The sequence below is a fragment of the Sparus aurata genome, chromosome 8 (genome assembly GCF_900880675.1).
Source record: "Sparus aurata chromosome 8, fSpaAur1.1, whole genome shotgun sequence".
Taxonomy (NCBI): Eukaryota; Metazoa; Chordata; class Actinopteri; order Spariformes; family Sparidae; genus Sparus; species Sparus aurata.
The window spans coordinates 30,193,476-30,219,080 of record NC_044194.1 but is presented as its reverse complement, the minus strand read 5'-3'; the positions used below and the strand labels follow the sequence as shown (position 1 = coordinate 30,219,080).

The following is a 25,605-nucleotide window of genomic DNA, read 5'->3' as shown; positions in this document are numbered from 1 at the left end:
TTCCTAGCCACCTTTCTCAGTGGAAGCCCCGAACCAGAGTATCAGCAGTGGAGCTGTGTAGTCGTTTCCAGAGAAATTATCATAAAAGCGAGCGTGCGGCTGAACTACAGTACCCAAACGGCACCGCACGAGCCTACAGTACATTCTGCTGCTTATCCGGGGATGTCACACCACTGCTATTTTCTCCCCTCAGTCCCTCTCACTCTCAGCCTACAGCTCCAGCGGACTGACACGGGGCTTTGGATAGAAAGAAACGAACAATAAGATACAAAACAGAGGGCGAAAATGGCAGAGCTTGGAGCGGGAAGTCTGCCGTTAGGGGATCCTGCTTTTAATTACCAGGAGCACGAGCTGAACGAGCGTCTGAAACGGCTCTACCCGGCTGTGAACGAGGAAGAGACCCCTTTACCCCGATCCTGGAGCCCCAAGGATAAATACAGCTACATTGGGCTGTCACAGAACAACCTGCGGGTCCATTACAAAGGTTAGAGGGCTGGCTCATCCCTGATGGTCTAAACATGTAGTCACACAGCAAAGGGTCTCAGCTCTAATCTGTCACTGTGTTGTTGCGGAGGGGGTCTCTCTGTCTCTCTGACTCGCACACATACGCACACAGTCACACACACACACACATACACAGTATGCGATTATGTTGATTGTGTATGTGTGTGCACTCCTGGTAAATCTAGTCTGAGCTGCCTCTCCTGTCCTGTAACCTTGCTTTGTTTCACAGAGGAATTCCCAAATGGGTGACAGTGAACTCTCTAACCCTGACAGTTGGTCTTAATACCACCACACTGAAAATCACCTTCAACAACACGTCTCTCTCCTTTGTTTATTTACCGTTTATGACGTTATTTGTTCGCAGTAAACTGAAGTGCATCTGACGTTCTCCATAGTTTGAACTGGAAGGTGGCATTGGCACGAATAACGACGCATTGACAAGACTCTGCCTTTAAGCTAACTAATGGTATTTAACAAACAGGGGCTAGCTAACAGCAAGCTATCTCTTAAGCAAATACAGTGGCTAGCTTTGTGGCTAACTAGCTAGTGTTAGCTAACCTAGCTGTTCCTTTGGACTTATATTTGTAATGTAAACGGCTGGATAAGCTGGCTACAAGATGGAGCCGAGCCAAACTTGTTGTTAGCCTTTTACAATGTAGTATTGAGGGTGTACTGCAATTGTTTAGTTTTTGACCAGAACAAGCACCAAAATAGAATTAAAATGGCATTGTTGTGTTTTCTCGCGTGAGTTCAGTGGCAGTGTTCTGGAAGTCTTTTTCAGAAATCGTAAATCATTTTTTCCAGCCTAGAAGCAACCGGTCGAACTCCATTCAGATCTGTATGTGCCCTGAGCACAACAGTCTCATGTCCAACCTCCAGCAGGCAGCCAGCTCGTTTTCAACAGCTGCTGTGAGGGAGGAGGCCTCTGCGCATTACATTAGGCCAAAGGTACCGATCTTGTTATAAATATGTATTATCGACAGACTGGCCTTATCACAATAACAGCAACTTTGCTCGCCAGACGTTGCAGTCGATCACTTATTCGGATGGGTCAGTACGGGCTGCCAGGCCTGTCAGCTGGATTATTTTAATGCCATACATCCAGCTCCTAAATCAAAACAAGGTGACATCTGCGTTAAGTCCTGTTCTCAGTCTTTTGCCTGCCCTGCTATTTTTCGTCAGGCGACACGTCAGGACAGCCCCCCCGGTAGCATGCGAGCTAGCCCTACATCTCAGCCTGTGAAAATCTCCACAGAGGCATCGCAAGGCCACTCTGGGCCCTGTTGGCTGTTTACATCAGTGAAACACGCAGAGGATGAGAGGATACAGGCAGGCTCTGTAACCCATTTTGAAAGGCTTATTTGGCACATACGTAGTTGTGGTCCTGCTGTTTGTGAATAGCAAGGAAGGCCTATTATTTGTTCAAATTAAGACTGTGAGGCAGATAGCCAGATATAACCCACAGATTATTAAATGCATAATTGATCAGGTCCCTGCTGTTGATATGAACAGTGGTAAAATTGAATATAAGCATATTCTGTTTATCCGTGGTGCAGATGCACCACATGCATTGTTTTTTCAGGATGCTGCTGTGCTCCTTTTTTTCTGTTAATGATGCAAAGAAGCTTTTTCACATCTTGACATCCATTTTAATCCGAGTTATTGAGATCTTCGCATTCTGTCTCGAATTATCCACTGACATGTGACAGTGTCAAAAAATGATGAATGGGCCCATGTATGTCATGAGATAAGTCATGTCATTTCATGATGGTGTTATGTAGGGCATTAAGTCTTTTGGTCTATGAAAAGTGCACAGATTAAGTGACACTGCACAATTGTTCAGGGATGACATATAAATAGGTCTATTCTGCAGTGTGCAGGATAATTTTCCTCCTCCTGGTTGTTTTAGCTCCTGCTCTGTTCCCTCACCCTTGTGGTTTGAATGCTATTTTGACCAGTGTGCCAATTTTCTCTGTTCAAGGCCACACTGTGTCTACCTAGTGCTGTTGAGCACAGACACAGATTAATGTACCCAGTCTCAACAGATGGATACATAAATAAACCCTGTAACACATACAAACACACATATTGACTTAGTGCCTTAATACATAAAACAAGTGATGTTTTTTTTTTGTTCTTTTACAAACACTATCAACACATCACTCTGGTCTATGAAGGATTTATGTTTTGTCCTGGTGCAGAGAAGATTTCATGGTTCTTTTTATAGGCCTTAAGGATCGATACATAGATAATAGACAAATACAGCTGATCGATAGGTAGGGCTTCATTCATATAGGGAGTGACTCATTATTTAGCTATAGATAGTGCACTGTAGCATACCCTGAAGTGTTCTCTGTGTCTGTATAACTTAATATATATAGCTGATAAAAATAGATTGGTTAGCATTCAGTGTATCCCCTGGTCGTCCTCCTGGATGACTAAGATGTTTACAGACTTTATCACAATGAAACATGATAAACCCACTATCATATGAATCAGTTGTTTTTAACAATAATCATTCAGTTATCCATATCTATATTCTAAGTAAATAAAGATTTATGTGCTTCATAAAGTGCTTCAAAATATTTAAGCACAAAACATGCTTCTTAAACAACTTTAGCTAACTCTGTCTCTGTATTACCACCTTAAATATCCCATTGATCTGTGAGTGACTGAATTATGAAGTTCACTTACTGTACAGTAAATGTATGGCTGAATGACTGTCATGGGGCAGAAGTGGCATTAAAGGAATAGTTTGACATTTTAGGAGAAAACGAGGAAACAGCTATAATTAGTTGAATTCAGACAATAACCGAGTTGTGAAAATAACACATGGTGGGTATATGTTGCCTGACTATTGGCCTGGCACATTAACTTTCTGGACTGCTGCTTATATCTCCATTTTGTCCAAGGTATACCCTTCAGCCATGCCATGAAGGTATGTGGCAGCAACAGCGGCAAAGAGAAATATAGTGGCTGCCATCCTTGTTCACAGATGCAGCTGTTTGCCACTGCTGTCTGAGTAGATGGATGTTGATCTTTGAATTGAACTTTTTCAACTTGCCACCAACGCTTGCCATGTGACCATAGCAACCACAGAAAACACAGCGAAAAAATGATGTGGGAGCTAATTTTACTAGTGTCTAAATTCCCTGAAGTTTACACCTCTTCACCAGCAGTGAATATTATCAAGAAAAACTTTCTTGGAGCAACTTCAGAGTTGATCTTTTTTCTTTTAACCTATTCTGGGCCAATAAATAGCTAATGATATCAGCTAACCTTGTTAATCTTGCAATGTTCACCATTTCATCCAGTTTGATAGAGTAAGTTTTATCCTAATCTATGTGATGAAATTAGATGAGATGGATAGTGGCAACCTGGCTTTGGTCAGAATCCAATGTTAATCTGAACACAAAGACAGACACACCGTTGATGCCTGCTGTTGCTCGCAACCTTAAGGCCCTGACACACACAGGCTGACATCAGCCCATTGGGCATTGTAGGGCTGTCAGTGGCTGTAGTTGGTGGGGTGTGTCTTCCACCATTGGCATTGGACGGCTTGTTGGTATCTTTTTTGTCGATTGAGCATGTACAATCGGCGGTGTCTCATCTGTGAGTGAAATCACTCTGATTGGCTGTTCAGGTAAGGGGATCAGTACAGAAAAGAGAAATGGAAAAAGAAAGTGAGAGCCCCTTGATTATGTACTGTAGTATCCAGTTCACCCATTTGCCACTCTTCCTTATTTTGTCCTCCTCTGCCTGTTAACCAGTGCTTTTTTTTTATTTTATCAGGTAATTTCTCGATTGGAAGCAGCTGTAATAGCGAGAGTCATGTCAACAAATTATGCTCATTTCTAACAACTGATTTTATATTAGCAGAGAGGTGTTTCCTTTCATGCAGGGGCAGTACAAGCTTGTTGGCCTTCTGCTCTAGTCTTTGCAGTGTGTTTCAATACAGCTTTTTGGATAGGACACAGGAGGCATGAGGTGATGCAGTAGTTGGCTTTTGATGCAGCTAGTTCTTTGATTTGAGTTTAGTGTGTAAGGGCCTTGATGGCTATTGCACAGTAAGGTATTCTGGCTGTTTTGGGCAAATAGACCTGCAGTCAGACATAAACTCAAATGATCTTGTGATCACAATAAAGTAAATAACTCAACAGGTATTTCTTTATGTGTAAACACAGCTAGCTTGTTAGCTCTAGGTTGCTTGGAAGCGAATTGCTGCAGTGACCAAGCTTCATGCAGCTTACTTCAGCTCCGTCCATGCACCACCTCTTTGCTAATTTTTGATTAGCTGGGAGTTACATGGAGTTGGGCACTGCCAAGATGGCGACCACCTAGTTTGCGCTTCATTCTGGTCTTCAGAAACCTATGGTTGAGGTCACTGTGGCTTTATTTTTTTTACAATCAATGGAAACCACTTGTTGTCTAAAGCCTTAAACACACTGGGCCAACAGTTGGCCATCTGAAGCGTTTGGGGAACAAATCTGTTCAGTGTGTTCGGCCGTGTTGGAAGCTTTTGGAACCGCGTGGACAGCGTCTGCTCTGATTCAACTCGCGAAGTCTGAGAACGTTGGCTGTTGGCCGTCTCAGCCATTGGATACTCTGATTGGTTGTGTGCTAGCTGTATGACCATTCTGACTGGCGGCTTGGTAGCAAATCAGTTCGGTGTGTGGGAGGGGCGGAATTCTGTGTGTGCCGTTGAACTCTATGGTTTGCACTTTGTTTTTCTTCGCACTCTGTTCCGTTATTTCCTATTTCCATGTTTTGGATTACTGGCATGAGACTAGTGTCACCCGATGTTAAGGAGATTTATTGCATCTTGCGCAAGCACAGAACGTACATGCTACGGTGTAATTGGCAGCCGTCGAGGCGGTATGTTTCAATGCAACTTTTCTGCCGAACAGGTCAGGCGCGAACACTCGTCAACGTCAGTCTGGGGGGCGGGGGCACGGACAGACGGTCATCAACTCCGTCAGCCGGGTGACGGACGGACGCTCATCGCCGTCAGCCGGGGGACGGACGCTCGTCACCGTCAGTCGCGCGGAGTATAGCGCCGCGGACCTAGCGGTATAGCGGCGTAGCACCGCTGTTCCACCGTCTGGGGAGAACCCTGCTTAGGCGGGAGGCAAAAACGCTTGGGCGCTGCGCCTAAGCCGTATAATGGCAGGGAAAACCCTGTACTACTTTTCTTGATCCTATCCATATCATCATTATCCAAAGCTCTTGCCCAGGTTTTGATCTTACTGTTCATAGAATCCTTTGTTAAACCTTTTTTCTGCCTTCATCAACAATAAAACCTCTGACAGATCCCACGGAATCCTATCTGCACAGCACCAATTGGCTAACAGACAAAGTTAGCGACCGGCTGGTTAACAGATGAGTTTTCGGCAGCTAAAGATATTTCCTTCAGATATTTCCAGATATTTCCTTCAGGAGCCACACTGGAACAGATCTGAAGAGAGACACAACTGAATAAAAAAATGCCTGCAGACACATTTGCCATAACAACTTTTTAAGTCAACAAAGAGCAAATGTTGAGTTTAAAACTTGTAGCACTGCCCACAGGTGGCTAATAAATCAATTAATGTACCTTTAAGTGCCTTTTGCAGATTTTCACTCCAAATCTTCTTGGCATAGTTCACCATCTCCTGAACTGAACTGCTGACCCTCTTCCAAACCATTTCAAACTCAGCTGCAAACCCCCCCTCCCCAAGTGATGAAGGTCACAGTCTGACAAAGCATCATCTGAAAAATTTCTGACATGCAGTCCTCAGGTCACTGAAGAGGACTGGATATCCTCCAATTCTTGGCTGTGCCTTAAATTTCTGTTCTTGAAAATCATGAACAGAATAGATGACAAAGCACAATGGTGTCTATCATCTATTGAGAAAGCTATGGAAAAAGTGCAAACTGCCAAGGATGACGACAGAGCTTTTGGTCCAGTTACACAAGGACCTAATTGCTCACAATAACAGGGCCAGGGCATGTAATCCCACAGCTGCCCCTTGACTAGTTCAAGTCCATTGATCCAACACACTGCTACCTTACCAAGTCAAAAAGAAAGGTACTGCAGAATAAAAGCAACTTCTTGGAGTTAGAAATCTTAGCCATGTGCTCATCAATATTATAGCTTACCAGTCTTTCCAGGTTTCTCATGGCTTGATTGCAGTTTTGTTCAGTGAGACTGCTGTAGTTATTTGTATATGCCTCGTCTTTAATATATTCGTCGGATTGATTGAAAGACAACTTTCATAGTGGCCAAACCATATAATTACAACATCAATTCCAAAGCCTTTTCTCCACAAGCTAAAATTGTCAAAGAAGCTCCTCTAAAACGCTGCATAATTCTTTTTGAGTGTCACAACCCCCGTGGAATGACTTGAATCACTGTCAGAATTTGTGCCATCGGTTCCCAAAAAATCTAGAAAGTCTAGAATTGCGGCACTACTAGATAATTTTTATCCTTATTCAAGTTAGTCGGCCGCTAAGCCCAAAGTTAGCCGACTCGGTCAGCAGAAGTCTCTAGTGTGCATGGTCTGTGTGCCCCACGACACGAAGATCTGGGAATTCTTACTGAAATCGACTTGCTGAAGTCAAGCCATTTTGGCTTCATCAGCCACTGAGTAGCTTTAATAGGAACGAATGGGGCTCTGTCCCCAAGGCTGCATCCAGATTGCAATGATACGTCCTTGGTGTAAGCACCAACTCCTCTCTGGGGCTTTGAGCTCCTGGTAAAGGATGCTGGCTGCATGGCTAACTGAGCAAACCAGCTAACAGCAGCTATAGTTGGCAAAAGTTAGTGGTTACGATGATCTGCTGATCCCTTTTTGAGTTCAACAGGTGGCCAATTCTTACATATTGCACCTTTTTAAAAGAAGCATAGAATATGGCTGGGACCACTGTAAATGGGTACATTAAGTTGCTTTAAACCATCTACTCTATTATCAGGCTACAGTAATTTTTGACATTTGCCTCTAAATTTTCCCCTATTTCAAACTTATGAGTGCAGTTTGGACCTCTGACAGTTACAGTTTAAAAACACATTGACACAGGTGTTCAGATATCTTGGCTGATTAGACAGGCTGAAGTTGGACAGAGATTTCATGGCGATTATTTTAGGTTTCTAAACTCCATTTGCTACTAATATGTAGGGCGGTTGTAGCTCAGGGGGGAAAGCAGGTTGTACAGTGCCTATAAAAAGAATTCACCGCCTTAATTGTTTTTCCATTTTATTGCATTTATAAATGGAATCATGGTCAATATAAATATACAAAGTCCTTAATTTCAAAGTGAAAAAAGATTTCTTTACAGTAATGTGAATTAATTAAAAATATATCATGTAAAATAAGTGACGGCAAAAATATTCACCCCCTTTAAAGAGACTGACTTAACTCAACAGAGGTGAAATATAAATCCCCCGAGTGTAGTGAATGTGTCTGAGGTGCTGGTAGAATAAAGACAGGTGTGTCTGAAGGTCCAGTCAATGGTTAATCAGTATTCCTTGCTACAATTACTCCACGAATACAAAAGAACACCCCAAGCAACTTCTTGAAAAGGTTATTGAAAAGTATGAGTCAGGGGATGTCAGTGAACATCCCCCAGAGGCCAGTTTAATCCATCATTAAGAAATGGAAGGAATGTGGCACATGTGTAAATCAGCCTAGAGCAGGCGTAACCACAAACTGAGTGACCGTGCAAAAAGGAGACCAGTGAGGGAGGCCACCAAGACACCTATGACTACTCTGAAAGAGTTGAAAGCTTCAGCAGTTGAGATGTGAGAAAATCTGCATACAACTGTTGCCCAGGTTTTTCACCAGTCAAAGCTATAGGGAGAGTGGCAAAGAGAAAGCCACTGTTGAAGAAAGCTCATTACATATCAACTAGAGTTTATCCTAAGGCATTTGGGAGACTCCAAGGCCAACTGGAAGGATCAGGCTAGATGCTATGCTTGGTGGACACCAAACACTGCACGTCACCACAAAAACACCATCCCTACTGTGAAGCTTAGTGCCGTGGGGATGCTTCTCAGTAGCAGGCCCTGACAGAGTTGTAAAGATAGTACAATGAATTGAGAAAAATATAGGTAAATTCTGGAGCCGACCTCTACAGTGTGAGAATTTCACTTGCATTTGCCCCTAAAAAAATGTATGTGCAAACCGAGAAAAAGATTTTGCCGCACGAAGTGCGAGCAAAGGTCACAAGTTAACGTCACAACCTATTTTATCTACGATCGTTCAAAAACTACAATCCTCTGGTCACAATGCACCAATCACAGTAGTTTTCTGTAATGATGCAACCAGTGTCACGCGAGAGGTGACAGATCAACGGACTGTGGTGAAGTTAGTTTCAGGTTGGATATTTGGCGGATATTCACTTGGGTCCAGCCGCGACATTACTGAGGTTCGCCCAGTGTTAGCAGCAGGAGGACGGTTAGCTCACCTCCCAGAGCCTCGCGCTGAATTGCTGGAAACTGATTTAGGGACCTACGCCGACAAGACCCAGTTGCTATGGACGCTCCTAGCATCACAAGCCGACAGAGGAGCAAGCGGAGGCATTGTTACTAGGGGTGGGAATCTCTTGGCACCTCATGATTCGATTCGATTCCGATTCAGAGGTCAACGATTCGATTCTAAATCGATTCTTGATGCATCTCGTTTTTTATGTACATTTCCATGCACGATTAAAAAGAATAAATAAATAAAATCTGAGTTTGCCAATCACTTCCTACTTTTTTCTCTCTGTGTGACCACTTGGTACTTTCAAAGCAAAGTATTTGTAATGATCCATACTTAATTTACTTCCAATATATTTATTTAATAAAACAAATGAAAGAAATGTGGCAAGTCAACTGGAGGGTTACATTTGCTAGCAAACATCCAGCTTTGCAAAGAACCAAAAGGAAAAGAAAAGTGTTCCTGTAGCAGCATACATGTAGTACATTAATACAGCTGCAGCTGGTCGACGGTCGATACAGGTGTTTGTATCACAGGTTGATCTGGACGTCTCACACTTTGCCACAGCTGACTGACCTCACGCTGAGTTCGGGCTGGATTTCAACATACTGTGCGGGCTGTATGACAGTGTACAGTTTTCATATCGACTTGGATTCAGCTTAATAAGCAACTGGAAACGATGGCTTTAAGTAACCATTTGAACGCACGACAGAATGACAGAAATACCCAATAGTTAGCTACAGGTGTCGCAAGTTAACCTGGACGCTGCACACTCAACGCCACAGCCAACAGCTATCAGCCAACAGCTATCAGCCAACAGCTATCAGCCAACAGCTATCAGCCAAAAGCTATCAGCCAACAGCTAACAGCCAACAGCTAACAGCCAACAGCGGTCTCCACGCTGCTCTCGAACCGCTCGGCGTGAACAAATGCCTCAGACGTTCCACCCATGAGTTGTTTGTGAGTACAGACATTCACAACACATCCCATGTTTTTTGTTGTGTGCACGCCGTCAACTGTCCGGGCGCTGCACTTCCACACTTCTGAGTTCTGCCTCTTGCGTTCCGTCAACATTACGTTGTCAATTAACATGTAGAAAATCGATTTTTGACATTTGTGAATCGATTCACAATCATCCACGTCCGAATCGCGATTCATCCAAGAATCAATTATTTTTCCCACCCCTAGTTGTTACCAAGGACAGAGGCGCGGCTTTCCAGCAGGGCTAGCATCTGGGCTGGAGGCAAATCCGCGGAGAACATCGCTTCCCTCCATCCTACTTTCCACCATTTTACATGCTGTTGTTTTTTTATCCTGCACTATCCTGAGCCATTGAAACAAAATTTTGTTCCCATTGCACTGTAAAGTGTAATTCAAATGACAACTAAAGAAAGTCTAAGTCATTAAATTATTTAGCATAAATATATTAATACGAAATAATTGCAGTTTTCTCAATATCTTCCATGTTATGTGACCCAGTGACTCCAAACCAGCAGTCAATTGTATAAACTGGAGGAATAAGACACCTCTTTCTATCGTATTTGAGACAACTGACATCCTTTGTGTTTAGTACACATTGGATGCAAAATGAAATGAAAAAAATTGAATCACTGTTGATTTAAGAAATTGTTGTGTGCTGCCTGAAATGAAAAAAATGAAATCAAAAATCAATCAATCTGTTTGTGCTGCCTATTTAAGTGTGAAGAGTTCGATAAATCAATAGATAAATATTTTTTGTGCTCCCATATCTTTGTGCTCCCAGATATTTTACTTTAGGAGCACATGTGCATGTTGGGAAAAATGTCAGCGTAGAGCCATGTGGAGGAAAACCAAGAGGACTACGACTTGGGAAAAAACTTAATTTCAGCAAGACAATGACCCAAAGCATTCAGCATTTATTCTTGTGTATTGACCATGATTCCAATTATACAGGGTAAAGCAATTAGGGGGATGAATACTTTTTATAGGCACTGTATATTGATGGATGGTTCAATCCCCAGCTACGCCTGTCCTTTTACAGTATCCTTGAGCAAAACCCTGAACCTCATTGGCTCCAAGACATTACTGGCATGTGCTTATGATTGTGTCACACTGCAGAGCACCTTGGGGAAAGGTGCTTGAAAAATTCAGGCCATTTCGAGCTTATAAACTAAGAATTTCAAAGGTGTAAGTTACCCATTACAGCAAAACTAGAGCAACACCTGTTTGAATGTTCCATGGGTGTGAAGATTTCTGGTTTGTTCTATCTTGGGTCTAATTTCCATAGCTTTTCTATCATCATCATGACTAGTTTGTGCTTGTATTTTCAGAGTTGCTGCTGATGTTATTTTATTGCATGATGGGAGTGGAGTTTGATGAGAGCTGTATAGATTCAGCTGGTCGAGCCAGCTAACAAAAATAGTGAGCTGAATGCAAAATTAGCCTCATGTGCGAGTAACTGTTATACATTACAGACAGTCAAGTGATAAAACAGTAAAACCTACTTACTGGAGGTTTAACTTAAACTTACAGGAGACAAGATTTTAGCTTTTTCTTATCTTTATGAAGTCAGTGTTGATCACACAATGTAATGGCTACAGAATAATGATGCAATTTGCGTTTACATTGGCTCTCTCTAAACCTCGCTTTTACTGGGTGGTTAATTTTGCCACATAGCGCAAGTCTCCTGGAAAAATTAAGGCAGACTGATGATCCAGTCAGGCTGGCAGCCTGGCACCATGTTTATCTGCTTTCACGTCTCCATCAATGATTATTATTTAATAAGCCTACCTTTTGTCCTGGGTTGTTGGTAGATGCGTCTCTGAAGAAAACGTAAATGATCTGCATGTCTTTGCAACATTAACGGCAACAATTAAAACACTGGAAAGCCTATTTCTAAAGTTCTGAGAGGTTTGAATTACATTTTAAGTAAAAGTAAACGATGAAGTGTTGACATGTGGCCCTTGCCATTTACTGCATTCATTCAGTGTCGGCAGAATAGGAAGTAAGTTATCCAGACTTGAGAGTGTTAACACATTAACACATATGCAAGACGGTTGCCTTTGGTTAGCTAACTTTATTGTGTTAAGCATTAGTAGTGACTTGTCAGCAAGTTAAACCAGAGACAAACACACTGTATTGTTAGTTTGAAATCTGCTGAATCGACTTAATTTGTGTTAATATTGGATTTTTTTTTTCAATGCAGCTGCCAGTGATGGAGGCTTTGCAGCCATTTTGTCACTGGATTGTTGGCATTTTTCGTATTTCTGTTCACCAAGTATGACACATAACAGCTGGAGTGTTGTCAGTGATTCTTGGAATTACAAAAAGTAAGGCCGATGTGAAAGGTTTTTCCAACTCTGCTGGTGATTACAGTCTGAACAAAACAGCGTGAATGTGGCTTTTACCTTTGACTAAACTAGGCCATTAAATCTGTAGGGGTTACAGTGTTTAGGTGTTGCAGTTTGGCATGGCCTTTCCCATTGAGGCCAGTATTGGACAGAGCTCCAAATCTTTTTCTTGATGTTCAGTATTTGTCACTTGTATAAGATTAGTACATACTTAGTTCATTGGGGGCCAAATAATTCCTTGTTAAATTGTACTGTAAGTGCTGACGATACCTGTGACAGGCAATATGTAACCTTGCAAAACAAAAGCGAGATTGTCTGTGTTTCCTCTATCAGTCTAAACACTGTTCAACCAATCTAGGATGGTATCCAAGAAAATGCGGTTGTCATCTTTAGTAGGCTTTAGTAGATTTTGAATGCTTCGGCTGAATGACAGTGATTCTCTTTGTCAAGCCATGTTAATGTTTTGTACATCTTCTGTGGTAGCATTTTGTGCCCACTGTGGTAATATCTCTTCTTCATTGGTGAAATTGTACTATTCACTCTTCTTCTGCTGCTGCTGCTGTTGAAGTGACGAGGCATATGACAACGTGGAACTGCGGCTTTTGTTGGACTTTCTGTAATTGAACTGATAGATTTTGTACTTTCCCCTTCTCGTGGTCAAGGATAGAGCCTAGGGTGTGTTTGCTGGTTTCCTAGTAAGCAACTGAGGCCTCAATGTGCTGTGGGGTAGAAAAAGTAAATCAACCTTTGACCCAGGACCTCTGGTGGAGAGGTGTCACAGAACAGCTGAAGGGTGTTTCTCAAAGTAAAGTTTTGTCTCAGTTGTTCAGTTAAATAACAAGCTGACAATGGGGAATATCTTGCATGATAAAAATGTTTTGGCCCTTTGTTTTTCATGAAGGCATTCTTTTAAATTTAGGTTTGTTAATTAGGGGGTGGTAGATGATGTTAAAAGTAGTGTCCATTTCTCTTACCCCTCTATGCAGTTACAAAGAGACCTGTTGGCCTACTGACGACTCGTTTTCACGAGGAGCAGCTAAAAATAGATGCCGCAAATGTTGCTCCAACCATTGGACCAGACAGTCACGCCACACACACACACATGCACACACACATGCACATGCACGAGCATGCTGGTCACATGAATAAATGTGCAGTAATAACATGCCTTGGTACCACAGTAGATATGTTGAGTCGTAGAACAGGCAGAACTGAGTGAAGCTAATCATATCATTATCATTGTGATGACAGTATGCATTACATTTATCTCCTGTGCATGGTGTGATGATGACGTTGTGAAAAAATCACCATGAGCTTAAATTAGATAAAGGCATATCATCAATTAAATAGAGACCAGAATAATGAGCTAAGTTTCAATCACTCAGCAGTTTTGATCATTACTGTTGTCATGTTCTGTGCATCCCCAGCTGGCTGTTTGTAAGTAGCTGGATTTTCCTATGCTCTGTCTGTCTCTAACACATGCACACACACACACACACACACACACACACACACACACACACACACACACACACACACACACACACACACACACACACACACTGCAACAGCCTCAAGGTGTCTGCTGACAGCCAGCTGCTTCGTTTAAGGTTACAGCCTATCTACATTTCATACATGCACACACACACACACACACACACACACACACACACACACACACACACACACACAAGGAGCTCCCGATCAGTCAATGGTGTGATTACATGTAACAGAAAGATGCTCATGTTTACTGTACAGCCCAGATAGCAGTTACACAACATACCTCTCTCTCTCATGACCCCAGGGATTGCATAAGTGGCCATCTGAATATAGAATGACAGTCAGTATTGACTGTTGTGCCTGAATGTTATTGGTCCAGACACCTTACATGAGCCCTGTGACCCTGTTATTTACATCTTTATCATTGACTGTATATAAGTAGGGGATTATCTTCACACACACAAAATAAATAGAAATGATAGAATAAAAATAATGATAGAAAACATTGCCTTTTATAAAAGTATGGATTATTGGGAGAAAATCAGTCATAGCTGAGCTAAATCTGTGCATGACTGATTATAAGATTTACTTCTGTGTCCCAGTACATCAAGTTAAACAGTTAGATGTGACTATCTGATATATGTTGTCCTAGAAAATGAAGTAAGACAGAGAGGAAGTTGCTCATCAAACAAACAAAAAAGTAGAAAATAACACATGAAAAACTTATGAAAATAAAAAGTGCAGTAAATATCTAACAAATAAGCAATTAATTGATTTTCTTAGTCAGGTTTAGCTTTTTCTTATATAGTAGACTCGCAAACGTTACTATTTTGAAGATCATAAACACTTAGCTGGTGCGAATAAAATGCACTGATAGAAGTTTGTGTCATATCATCATACTTGGCAGAAGTACACATATACAAAGCTTTCTGAACTTTACGCCATATTGATATTATAAAGAACTAAGACTATTAAACTTATAGGTAGAATCATTAGGATTTGAACTGTTCGTAAAGGCACCAGAAAATTACTTGATGGTTGAATCTCATTCTCAGGGTGTCAAATATCAACATTTTGGGTTGGTAAAGCCTCTCAAGCACAGCAACAAAATTAGAACCTAAGAAAATCCAGGCAGAGGGGCTGCAGGGTCTCTGCAGGTACAAGACGTCTGTTCTCCCAATTCAAGTCTCCCAATCTGTCTGTTTCTGTTTCCATATCATGTCATACAATATACAACATAGTGAAACTGGTGCTTTGCATTTAACCCATCCTGAGGGAGCAGTGGGCAGCGAACATTTCCGGGGACCAACTCCAGATCTGAGCAAGTGCCTTGGTGCTGACTGGAGAATTAACCTAGTGTGCATGTTTTGATGGTGAGGGAAACCAGAGTACCCAACGCAATAACATGAAGAACATGCAAGCACTGCACAGAAAGGCCCTGCCCCAAGTGTGAGGCAACAGTGCTTACCACTGCGCTACTGCGCTGATAGCCAAAGTACAGATATTTATGTTATAATGTAGCGAGTAAAAGTAAAATATGTCAGACAAATTCACATTTAAGTAAAGTATATACTGTACATCTGAAAAATCTACTTAAGTACAGTGACAAAGTATTTGTACTTATTATTATGTTATTCCCCACCACTACACCCTTCAGATAATTGTAGACAGTCTTGTGCCTTTACCTTTTTTGCTGTCTTGCACTTTTTATTTCTTCCCTGATTAAATATTTTATGGTTATCCTTCTGCTCGTCATTTGTTGCCTTGGTTCCAGGCTTTAAACTTCATTTACGACTTCTGAAATATCAATTGAGTGAAAGAATGGAAAATTTACCTCAGAAATTGGAACAATTCAAAATATGTGTGGTCACCGTTGAGCTCTATAACTTAAAGCAACCATAAGCCCTGAAGATCTATTATCCAGAAGACATTACCACTTACTATATTATTCATTTACACCTCATGTTTCTCCTATTGCAGGCCATGGTAAGAACCACAAGGACGCAGCATCAGTGAGAGCCACACACCCAATCCCCGCTGCCTGTGGGATCTACTACTTTGAAGTCAAGATAGTCAGCAAAGGTCGCGATGGGTAAGTAGAAACAACACATTTCAATCTTAGTTTCATGGGTTCCATGTTAGTACGGTAACTTTTACAGCCTTATGTCAGTAGGTCAACATTGCACATATGCCATTTTCATCGACACCGGTATTGCTGACCGTTAAATTGTATTTTTTCATCATCACCACAATATAAGCATTACAAAACATGATTTTTGGAATGAATGAGCAATTCAATCATTTTGACCTATGAGATTGAGCCATGCATTCATACCATCTGGTCATTCAGATGAACCCCAAGCTAGCCATCAGTTGCCCTCAGATTAATTAGTTTCATTTTGGTGGGGCTAGCAACCGCTTGTCTGAGGAAGAAAAGAAGCACTTATTAGGGCCCTTAAGTATTTGTTTATTTACCAAGTCACATCTTCATCTCAGTGTTGAACAGAGTTATTGAAAATCCCTTATATCATGCAGGCCAGGTGCCATAGTTCTCATCAAGCAGGGTCGTACCTTTGATTTGTAGGTATACGTTAAGTTATAAGCTAAAAGAGCAAACTGCCAACTGCAAAAATGCAATGTAGTTTCCGTGTACTGTATGTACCCAAATCTTGACAAACGTGAAGTTTGTTTGTTTATTTGGATCTGTAATCCAAATAATTGGACAGAGTTTAATTCATCTTATTATTAAAACTAAATACCAGGCCTAATCTTCGGATAGATATATAGGTTCGTCTTGTCCTGTCTTGATAAATATCAGAATCAGAAGCAGCTTTATTTGCCAAGTATGTGAACACATACAAAGAATTTTACTCCAGTTTTTTCCGTCGCTCACAATGTACAGACGTAAACACAGTCAGTAAACACATATTTGAAGAATTGCAGAAATTCAGGCTCTGCAGAGGATGAATGAAGCTAACAGCAGCACTCAGCTTCCACTCATGACGGGGTGTTTCTGAATAAAATTATTCCTGAATTCATAGAGGCCTCAACTGTGCTTTGAGAAAAATGTAAACATAGCACACTACCATGCCAATGGTTAGATATCAGTGTTGTTAACGTGCTAAATGTTAGCTGGAGTGAAAAAGTGAGAACATGCTACACATTATCATGGTAACTTAACTTAATAAATGTTCGCTAAAATTTCAGATATTTACATGCTAAATATAAGGACAGTGTCCAACATAACATTTTTTTCTTACTGGCCCACTTGGCCAGTAGATTCGAGCTTTACTGGCCCCATGTGAAATTTTAGTGGTCCAGCCACGAAAAAATGAAAATAACAATTTTTGGGAAAAAAAACATTGAAATTGTTCCCATTTAATTGTTTATAGAGTCTGTCCCTGCAAAATCAGTATAATCTGGCAATGATGGCAAAAAGTAATAGGGGTTTGCGTAATAACAAGTATTAAAATTTCAAAATTGAAATGACAACATATTTAATATTTTGAGATGTATTATTTCTCTCACTCCTATAATTCATTTATTCATTTATATTCATTTATTCATTTATATCATTCAATATCATCAGCGATTGACTGACCAATCGACATGCCCTGCACCTACTTTTACTGGCCCCGGGCCAGCGGGCCATGGGTTATGTCGAACCCTGAAGGATGTAAAATATTAGCATTTATCATGCTCAAGGTATGCACATTAACCTGTTGACAAAATAAACATTAGATGCTAAATGTTATCATGTCAAGCATAGTTGTGTTTTTTGATGCAGTATGGCATTATAGCAGTTTATCTACAAAGTCTACTGTATCTTGTGAAATTGTCAGCACTGATACAAATAAATTAATTTCATATGTATTCTATATTTTCATAGTTGAAGTTTTTCTCCATAATGTGTCAAATATCTGGATTTGAGTTTACTTTCTTTGTTCATCCTTGTTTTCTAGTGGTTGTTTTGCTAAGATCACACGGCCCTGTCTCAGTGTGGTGGCTTGTGAATCTGTGAACTTGCTTCAGCAGCATATACTCACCATGAGTCTGCATAAAAACTGCGATCTTGATATGACTATTCAAGTTCATTGCCAGATACAACAGTCCCTCCAAATATGTCACTCATGACCTCTGTTGGAGTCATCTTGGTGCCAATATCTGCATCAGCTGCTCTCTGAGTGTTTCAGTGACAAAAGTTGCATCAACAGTGTTAGACATTTAAACTTATGTGCATCTGCTGTGACTGTGAAAATGAGCACGTTTCAACCCAAAAATGTTGCCTTACGCAAAAATAACCTGGCTTGTTAAATCTGAGGGCAAAAACCTGACTGTCGAGGTTTTGTGTAGCTGAAAAATCTAAACTCTTATCTAAGCTGCACCAGAATTATTTCAATGTGAAATTTGGCCCAATTTTTTCCAGAAACAGGAAAGGGACAGTACGATTGTACATAAAAAAGATCATTCAATAGAGATGCAAGGCAGGATAGCCTCTTCTACCGTGTGATATACCATCATGTGATACCTTTTTAAACTGGTATCAGAGAAAATTTGTTGGTAGATTATAATGCCTTTTTTCTGCAGGCACTATTGCAAAATATTGGTTATCCATATCCAGTTTCACATTTTTAACCTGGTTGGACTGATATATTGACTAACTGAGTAAACTATTGAGGCACTATTAGCTCCAAGAAGACTGCCAGAATAGGTGACACTATTCAAGAAGTAGTCACTAAAAGTTACTGAGTTAACTTTAAGCATCTGCTGGGGTTGTTGACACTGCTTCTCCAGGTGCTTAGATGTCCTAGCCTTCAAAAAAAGTCATAAAAGCCTCAAGTTGCACAATATACTGTTGAACAGCTCGGTGCAAACAGAGCAAAACTGTAGTGTAAAAGACAACTGCACTGTGGGAGTGTCTGTGTGTGAAACTACTACCTAATGTGAAAGACTTCAGAATCAACCAAGCTGCTTGTAAACACCAGACAGCAGTGTGATTGTATGAAGCGATTGTCTGGGTCACTCTTCCAACAGCAGGACTGAACAACATACTGAATTCATATTTAAGTTGCAACATGAAATAATGACATGCAGTGCATCACAAACACTGCTAAATTGACATAAGATGCACTGCATGTATAAACCCCTGTTATGATATTGACTACTGCATCACAAAATGTCAGTACTATGGCCTCAGGTCTCAGGTTTCTTTGAACTTTCACAGTTGTTGGACATGTGTGTGGAAACAGTCTCCAAGCTTAAAGCCTCTAAATTACATTTTGAACAAGTTGTTGATTAGTGCTTATTATCAGCTGTTAGTTATTTAAGACCTCCCTTTACAATAGTCAACACTTTCGACCGAATGCACATCATAGAAAGGGTGGGTCTAATTAGTATCAGCTGTCTGTCTTTCATGGGGCAAGATGTGGTAATCGCAAATGACTCATGGGAACTCAAAACAACAAACTCATTTCTTTATTTTTTTTTACTTGTGATTATAAATCACAACACAGGGTATCTTTTGTCTTAAAGTATGTAGTAATATACATACATATGGCATATATCAATACAAATTTAGATTTGCCCATTTTGGCAATTATAGTTTTGAACAAATAAATACAAAGGTCACAACATCCCTCAAAGATATTTCCTCAAGCAAAATGAATGTTTAATTTGACTACAAGAAATATGTAAATTAATAATTATAATTTAATACTATTGGTTGCAATGAATGTCCCAGTTTATCTCTTAATCTGGGGGAGCAAAGAGAGGAGGTTTGAGGATCTTCCTTCTTTATTATGTTACTTCGCTCACGTCTAGGAGAAGGGCGTCCAGATTATTTTTGGGATACAGGAGTAGGGTGAAGTGTTAGGGCTGCTTTGCCCTCCAAACAGATGTTTCTTATTAAGCCTTATGAGGCTTATTAGAACTCTTTCATTTTAATGTCTTATGGTCATTTTCTTTATGACAAGTATAAAATGACTAGAACAGTTAGCTAATTGCTGATTCGAGCATGACAATCCCGCATTTCGAGGTATTTCAATGTTGCGGCATGTTGGAAATGTCTGGTTGCCTCTGTTCACATAAATGCCGACTAGTGATGACTAATGAGGGTCTGAAGGGTTGTCTTATTTCACAGGAGGATATTTACACCATTACCCCTTGTAACTCTGATCTGAGCAACTGGAAATGGGATTGAGCCTTTGTCTTCTTATTTTTAATTGCAAACTGAGTAGTTAAATTTCCCCTTGATGAACAGTTGCTGGAACAATAATGTTTACTTCATCCTGTGACTCTGCCTCATTATTCTCGCCCCACTCTGAGTTCAACTTATTTAAAATCATCTACCAGTTGACTAATGTGACACCAGTGTCTTTCCATCCTCTCCCAGCCGAGATGTCATTGAGCAAAAAGAATGAATCTTGTGAAAAAGGCCATCTATTCAGCTTAGACGAAATGTAATTTATTGTTGGGATTTGAGTGTTGATATCAAAGTGTGCCAAAGCAAGCTGAGACGATGCCAAACGTGTTCAACTGACAATTCTGATGGCTCGTTCAATTGAGCAAAAAGGTTTTTTGCTGGCCTTTCGTAAGCTTTCTTACACGAGAAGGATGCGGGCCAACTGCTTATCCTCGTGTGACGGACTTATGATGTCACTGTTGACTCCTAAGCTTCAACTCTCACCGACACTTTTGATGTTCAGACTTTACTTTGGAGGCAGTTGACTCTGCCTAAACCACTCTACACATTTGGGATGCAGTGTTTCCCCTAGGTTTTTTTGTTGGCGGGGTGGTATCCGCGGGATGGGGGGGGGGCCTCGTCCGGCTGAAAATGTTTTACATTGAACATTTACATTCAGCGACTCCTCAGACCAAGGTGATGAATAGAACAATTTATTTTAATTAAAACACAACAGAGCAACATTAACAAAACAGAAACACTCAAACACTTCATTGAAGGGCTGGGCTGTACGAGGCTGAGCTGGACAGGACAGGTTGGGTAGGGGCTGGGATTTTTTGTGAGTCCGACAGAACCTAGAGAACATTCCTGAATTGAAAAAATAAAATAAAATAAAATATATATATATATATATATATATATATATATATATATATATATATATATATATATATGTATATATATATATATATGTATATATATATATATATATATATGTATATATATATATATATGTATATATATATATATATATATATATATATATATATATATATATATATATATATATATATATATATATATATATATATATATATATATTATAATCTATTTAAAGATTTAGCCATCAATACAAGGCCAGCTGACTTGCTATCTTGCAAGAATCATACAAGCTGGCTTACATAACATAATAATAACAGCTGTTTAAAGTTTTGTTCCGATTAATTCAGCGCTACCCAAGCCAGCCGTAGTAAGTAACGCACTTCTGGTCATTTTCACAAAAATAAAACACCTGTTGTCCTTTGATTATGAAGAAAACCATAAGGATAGAATTTGCGCTTATTTTATAAACGCAAACCTGCCCTCGCTAAGGCTAACTTCAAACTGCCGTAACTCTGTTTTAAATTCCGCTATAGCGCCGGTAACATCAGGTTTTGAAGCTTTTTCGTGTGAGAAAGTAGCTGTTTTTTCCCGTTGTGCCGCCAGTTTATCCAAATAACGCTTGTTTGCCCATTTGCTCCGACGTGGTTGGAGAAGTCCAGACCAGCCGCACCTGTAGCGGAGCGGCGGAGTAGCCCAGCCCGGGTCTGCTGAAGTGATCTGCGGTCAAAACTTCACCGTCATACCGGTAGAAGAACCCGAGCCGATTAATTTACCTGCAGCTTTTTGGAGATTAAACACGGGCTGGATAGCTTCATTTTCGGAAGATAAATGTAGGTCTCATAGATGAAAATAAACATATGTGGCAGCTACGTTAGCTTATTTGAATGAAAAGTGTAAAATGTAAATAGCATCCAACAGTGTGCAGAGAAACAGACAACAAGCGCGGGTTGGCGCCTAGATTTTCACGTTTTTCAAGGGGGCGGGCCGCCCCGCCAACAGAATGGTAGGGGAAACACTGGGATGTGAAAGGAGATCAAACACAGTATGTTCAAAGTTACATCTGGTTGCTACTCTTTGATATACGATCCAAAGCTTTATTTGAGAATTTTTCAAAGTTTACCTGAGAAAACCCCCAAAAGTTGATAGTTTGAGCGATTAGAGATATGTTTCAAGGGGATTCCATGTTGTATACTGTGTAAAATCCTCCACAGCTTAATTTTTTTCTTCTCTTGCTCTTCGCAGATACATGGGCATCGGCCTGTCTGCTCAGGGAGTCAACATGAACAGACTGCCTGGTGAGTAACTGAATGATATAAGCATAAAATAATATTGAGGGGACGGTAAATGGACAGATAAGCATTTATTTGCTTTAAATGAATTAAGTGATGTTGTAATGGGTGTGGTTACAAGAGGAGTCTGCCTTTTTGCAATCAGCGGAATGCGGTGAAAATAAGGACTCCCAAGGTTAGTCAACATGAACAGAGTGTATGGCGAGCACTTCATCACGCCAACATCCAAGAATAACATTGGCTTGCTGGGCTCGAGCCAGAATTTCAAACACTTAGCAGCAGTCGGATCGGACCAGTGCTTTGGCAAGAAGAGAACCACCCTGCAGTGCTGTCTTCTTCTGTTCAGTTGTGGTTACACACAGGACAGTCTGCACAGTACAATTAATCAGTCCGGATGGGCTGGCCAAGACCTTGACCCTAAACTTTTCTAATTACTTATTGGCCCACGGCTCCAGCCCTAAGACCCTTATTGACTCAGATTACAATCAAGCATCGACAGTGCTGTGTTGTTGGTTTTCTTTAGTTGAATACATGACGGAATAAAGATGTTCTTATTCAACAATGTAAACACTGGAAAGAGATTGACCATAAGCACTTAGTCATTGTTTTCCCTCAGGCCGGAGATATTTTTGGTGCTGCAGCGGTGTGGAGAGATGGATGATATTTTCATGTGTGGAGTTTGTGGAGGCGAGATATGAATGTAGATGAAAGGAAAGAAGAAAGTGACAAGAAATGGATTTTGTGGATAAGTGAAAGTAGCTGGAGAAGTGCCAACATTTATGAGATTTGAGGATGAAAGCAGGAGAAGATGAGGATGTGTGGCGTTGCTATAGTAATCGGATGTGGTTTGTGGATTCCGTAGGAACAGTCTGACAGCTGCAGAAAGAACATGTCAGGACATGTCACTGAGCAGTCATATGGATCAGTGACAGATGATGTTGACTCCGGCTTGTGGTTTGACCTCAGTATAATCTGACTCAGGACAAACATTGCTTCTCACTTTGTAATGACAGATTGCTCAAACACTATTTTACACTGAACATGGTTTTGGGCCTAAGCCAACACCACATTAAATGAACAGAATATGCAGTTTTAAAATTCTGGACATTTTTGTGAATGTGTTTCTTACATACCAATTGTGAGCAATTGTACAATACAATCTTTGCCAAAATTAACCTGTTGTGTAAACTTGTACTCGGTTCTGTTTGAGTTATATACTATAACATCTACTGGATTATGCTGAGTGAAGTTGTGTTAACACATTAAGATTTGAAAACATACTCAAGCAATTTAGTATTTCATTTTTATGTAGTTGGAGGACTTAAAAATAAATGATAAGAATCAATACATCAGAGGCAAAGATGTCCTGACTTTCAGTCCCTAGTGTTGATTTAAGGTACCCTGTGGAGTTCTATTGTAAACATATAAAAGTAATGGTTTATTCAGTGTTGCTCACCGAAATGCATTGTGTGTATCCCTGAGGATTGCCAAGGTGTTGAATGCTTTCTGTTTTTCCTAAAACATTTGTAAAGCCAATTTTAGCCCATTTTAGTTCAATCACTGTTCACACTGCGGATGTCAAAGGTTAATCACCAATGTTATTTCTGACCAGTTACTCTACATGCTTATCCATTTACAGGTGTAACGATAAGTTCACACAGAAATGAAAATTAAGTCATTATTAACTCACCCCCATTCTGATGGAAAGTCAGGTGAAATTTCAGAGAGCTTAAAGCAAAACAGACTTACTTTAAATTGTACTCAAAATCCAAGTCTCCTGAAGCCACGACATTCCAGATTAATTTGAAACCACAATATTCACATAATTTCAAGCAGAAATATTCACTGTAGCTGCAAAGCTAAAAGCATTAGCTTACACAACTTATAAAGTGGATGCACAAGTGTGTTGAGGGTCTAAATAATGTGCTTTTTAAATCAGTTTGGTATATCTGGGCGCCTAGACACTTGGATCACACTGGATGAGCTGTATGGAACCTTTAATGTTTGTTTTATTTTCATTTTAAAGCAAGTACTTATCCTCTATAGCGGTAAAGGAGAATGAGACAACCCTGTTTTGCTGTAAAGATAATTTATTTTTGGGTAAACTCAAAGTTGCTTACAGACAAACTGTCTACTAATGACTTTGCTTTAGCAGTCTGAGGCTTTGAAAGAAGATCATTGTGGGGACATTTCCTCCAGAGAGACAACAAAGTTAAACCAAACTTGAATGTGTGAAGCGACTCTTCAGTTCCGTGGTAGTAGCACTACGCAGCCAAACATCACATTGCTGCTGGCCAGGGAAGAAAGTGTGATGCGCTGGTCCAAGGTTTTATGCTGCCAATCAGTGTGGTAGAGGCCGAGGGATTCAAAGAACTGGTTTTGTTCCTTGTGCCCGAGCATGTTATGACATCGACAGCTACTGTGACTAAACACGGGCAAAAAAGCAGTTTGAATGCTAACTTCATCAGTGCTGACTGGGAGATATAGTCCAGTGTACTCCCTTTTCTAGCAATGGTAAAGCAACGAAACAAACAAAGTGAAAAGGGTCCAGCGGAGTTGAACTGGTGTGCTCCTCACTCAGAAACATTCCGTCAGACAGCCTTGCAGAAAAGCGGCATGCCGACATAGCATGCCGGAGCTCATTGAGTCATTTGGATAATAGGAAAGTGCCTCTAGTATTTCAGTTTTATTATTTTTAATAATGAACCTGTAACTTACTTGTTAATGGGTGCCAGGCTATTGAAACCAAAATGACATTCGTAGTTCACACTCATGTTTGCTAGTTATCTTTCTGCTTCACTGCCTTTGCCTGTGTACTGCTAGGTTTGTTGGTGCATTACAGCTACCATCTTTTCCATCAATGGAATGGTGTGTAAATGCTGTCAGAAATGTGTATTGGAATGCCTAGTGCTCACATACCTGCATGTTATAAACAAAACAGATGCCCATATGCAAAATTACAACAAATTAGCACTGCTAGTGATCAAAAACTTCACAATGTACCTTTTAAATCCCATAAACACTGGTTCAATCATTCTTCACTTCCCATTATGCGACTCAATAGTGTCTAAGGACTCCTCCTTGTGGTAATCTTAATGTGCATAAACTGAGATAACCCGGCTGACGTCATGGTGACATCACAAAAGTTGGTTTATGTAATATATAAACATCTCCAGAGTCACAGATGACGTTTTACAACCATTTTCACAGGGTGAATCATAGTGTTGTCTAAAATATTGAAATATCTGTAAAAAAATCGATACTGAATATTTAAAACAGTTTCAGTATTAGTTTCCCACAGTATCACTACTGATACCAGCTGTGCTTTCTTGCTTTCTCTTCTCTCCGACAGTGAGTTGACACACACGCCACAGCTTTTTATATTAATCTTTTAATAGAAATCTACATTTTTTTATGCCCTCACTGTTTATTCCTATGGTTTCACACATGGTATCGAATATATG

At 40.4% G+C, this 25,605-nt stretch overlaps 1 protein-coding gene across 3 annotated transcripts in view; it reads left to right on the top strand.

The window, feature by feature from the left end:
• Nucleotides 1-115: 115 nt before the first annotated feature.
• ranbp10 (RAN binding protein 10) overlaps nucleotides 116-25,605 on the top strand; it is a 44,129-nt gene continuing 18,639 nt past the window's right edge. Inside the window, exons 1-3 of one of the 3 annotated variants that reach the window (XM_030425997.1) lie at nucleotides 116-484; nucleotides 15,770-15,881; nucleotides 22,095-22,147. In XM_030425997.1, coding sequence (XP_030281857.1) covers nucleotides 286-484; nucleotides 15,770-15,881; nucleotides 22,095-22,147 — 364 coding nt within the window. In that variant the 5' untranslated portion in view covers nucleotides 116-285. Of the gene's footprint in view, nucleotides 485-1,367; nucleotides 1,453-15,769; nucleotides 15,882-22,094; nucleotides 22,148-25,605 lie in introns of those variants that run through there. The other 2 variants (XM_030425998.1, XM_030425999.1) reach the window with 2 other exon arrangements.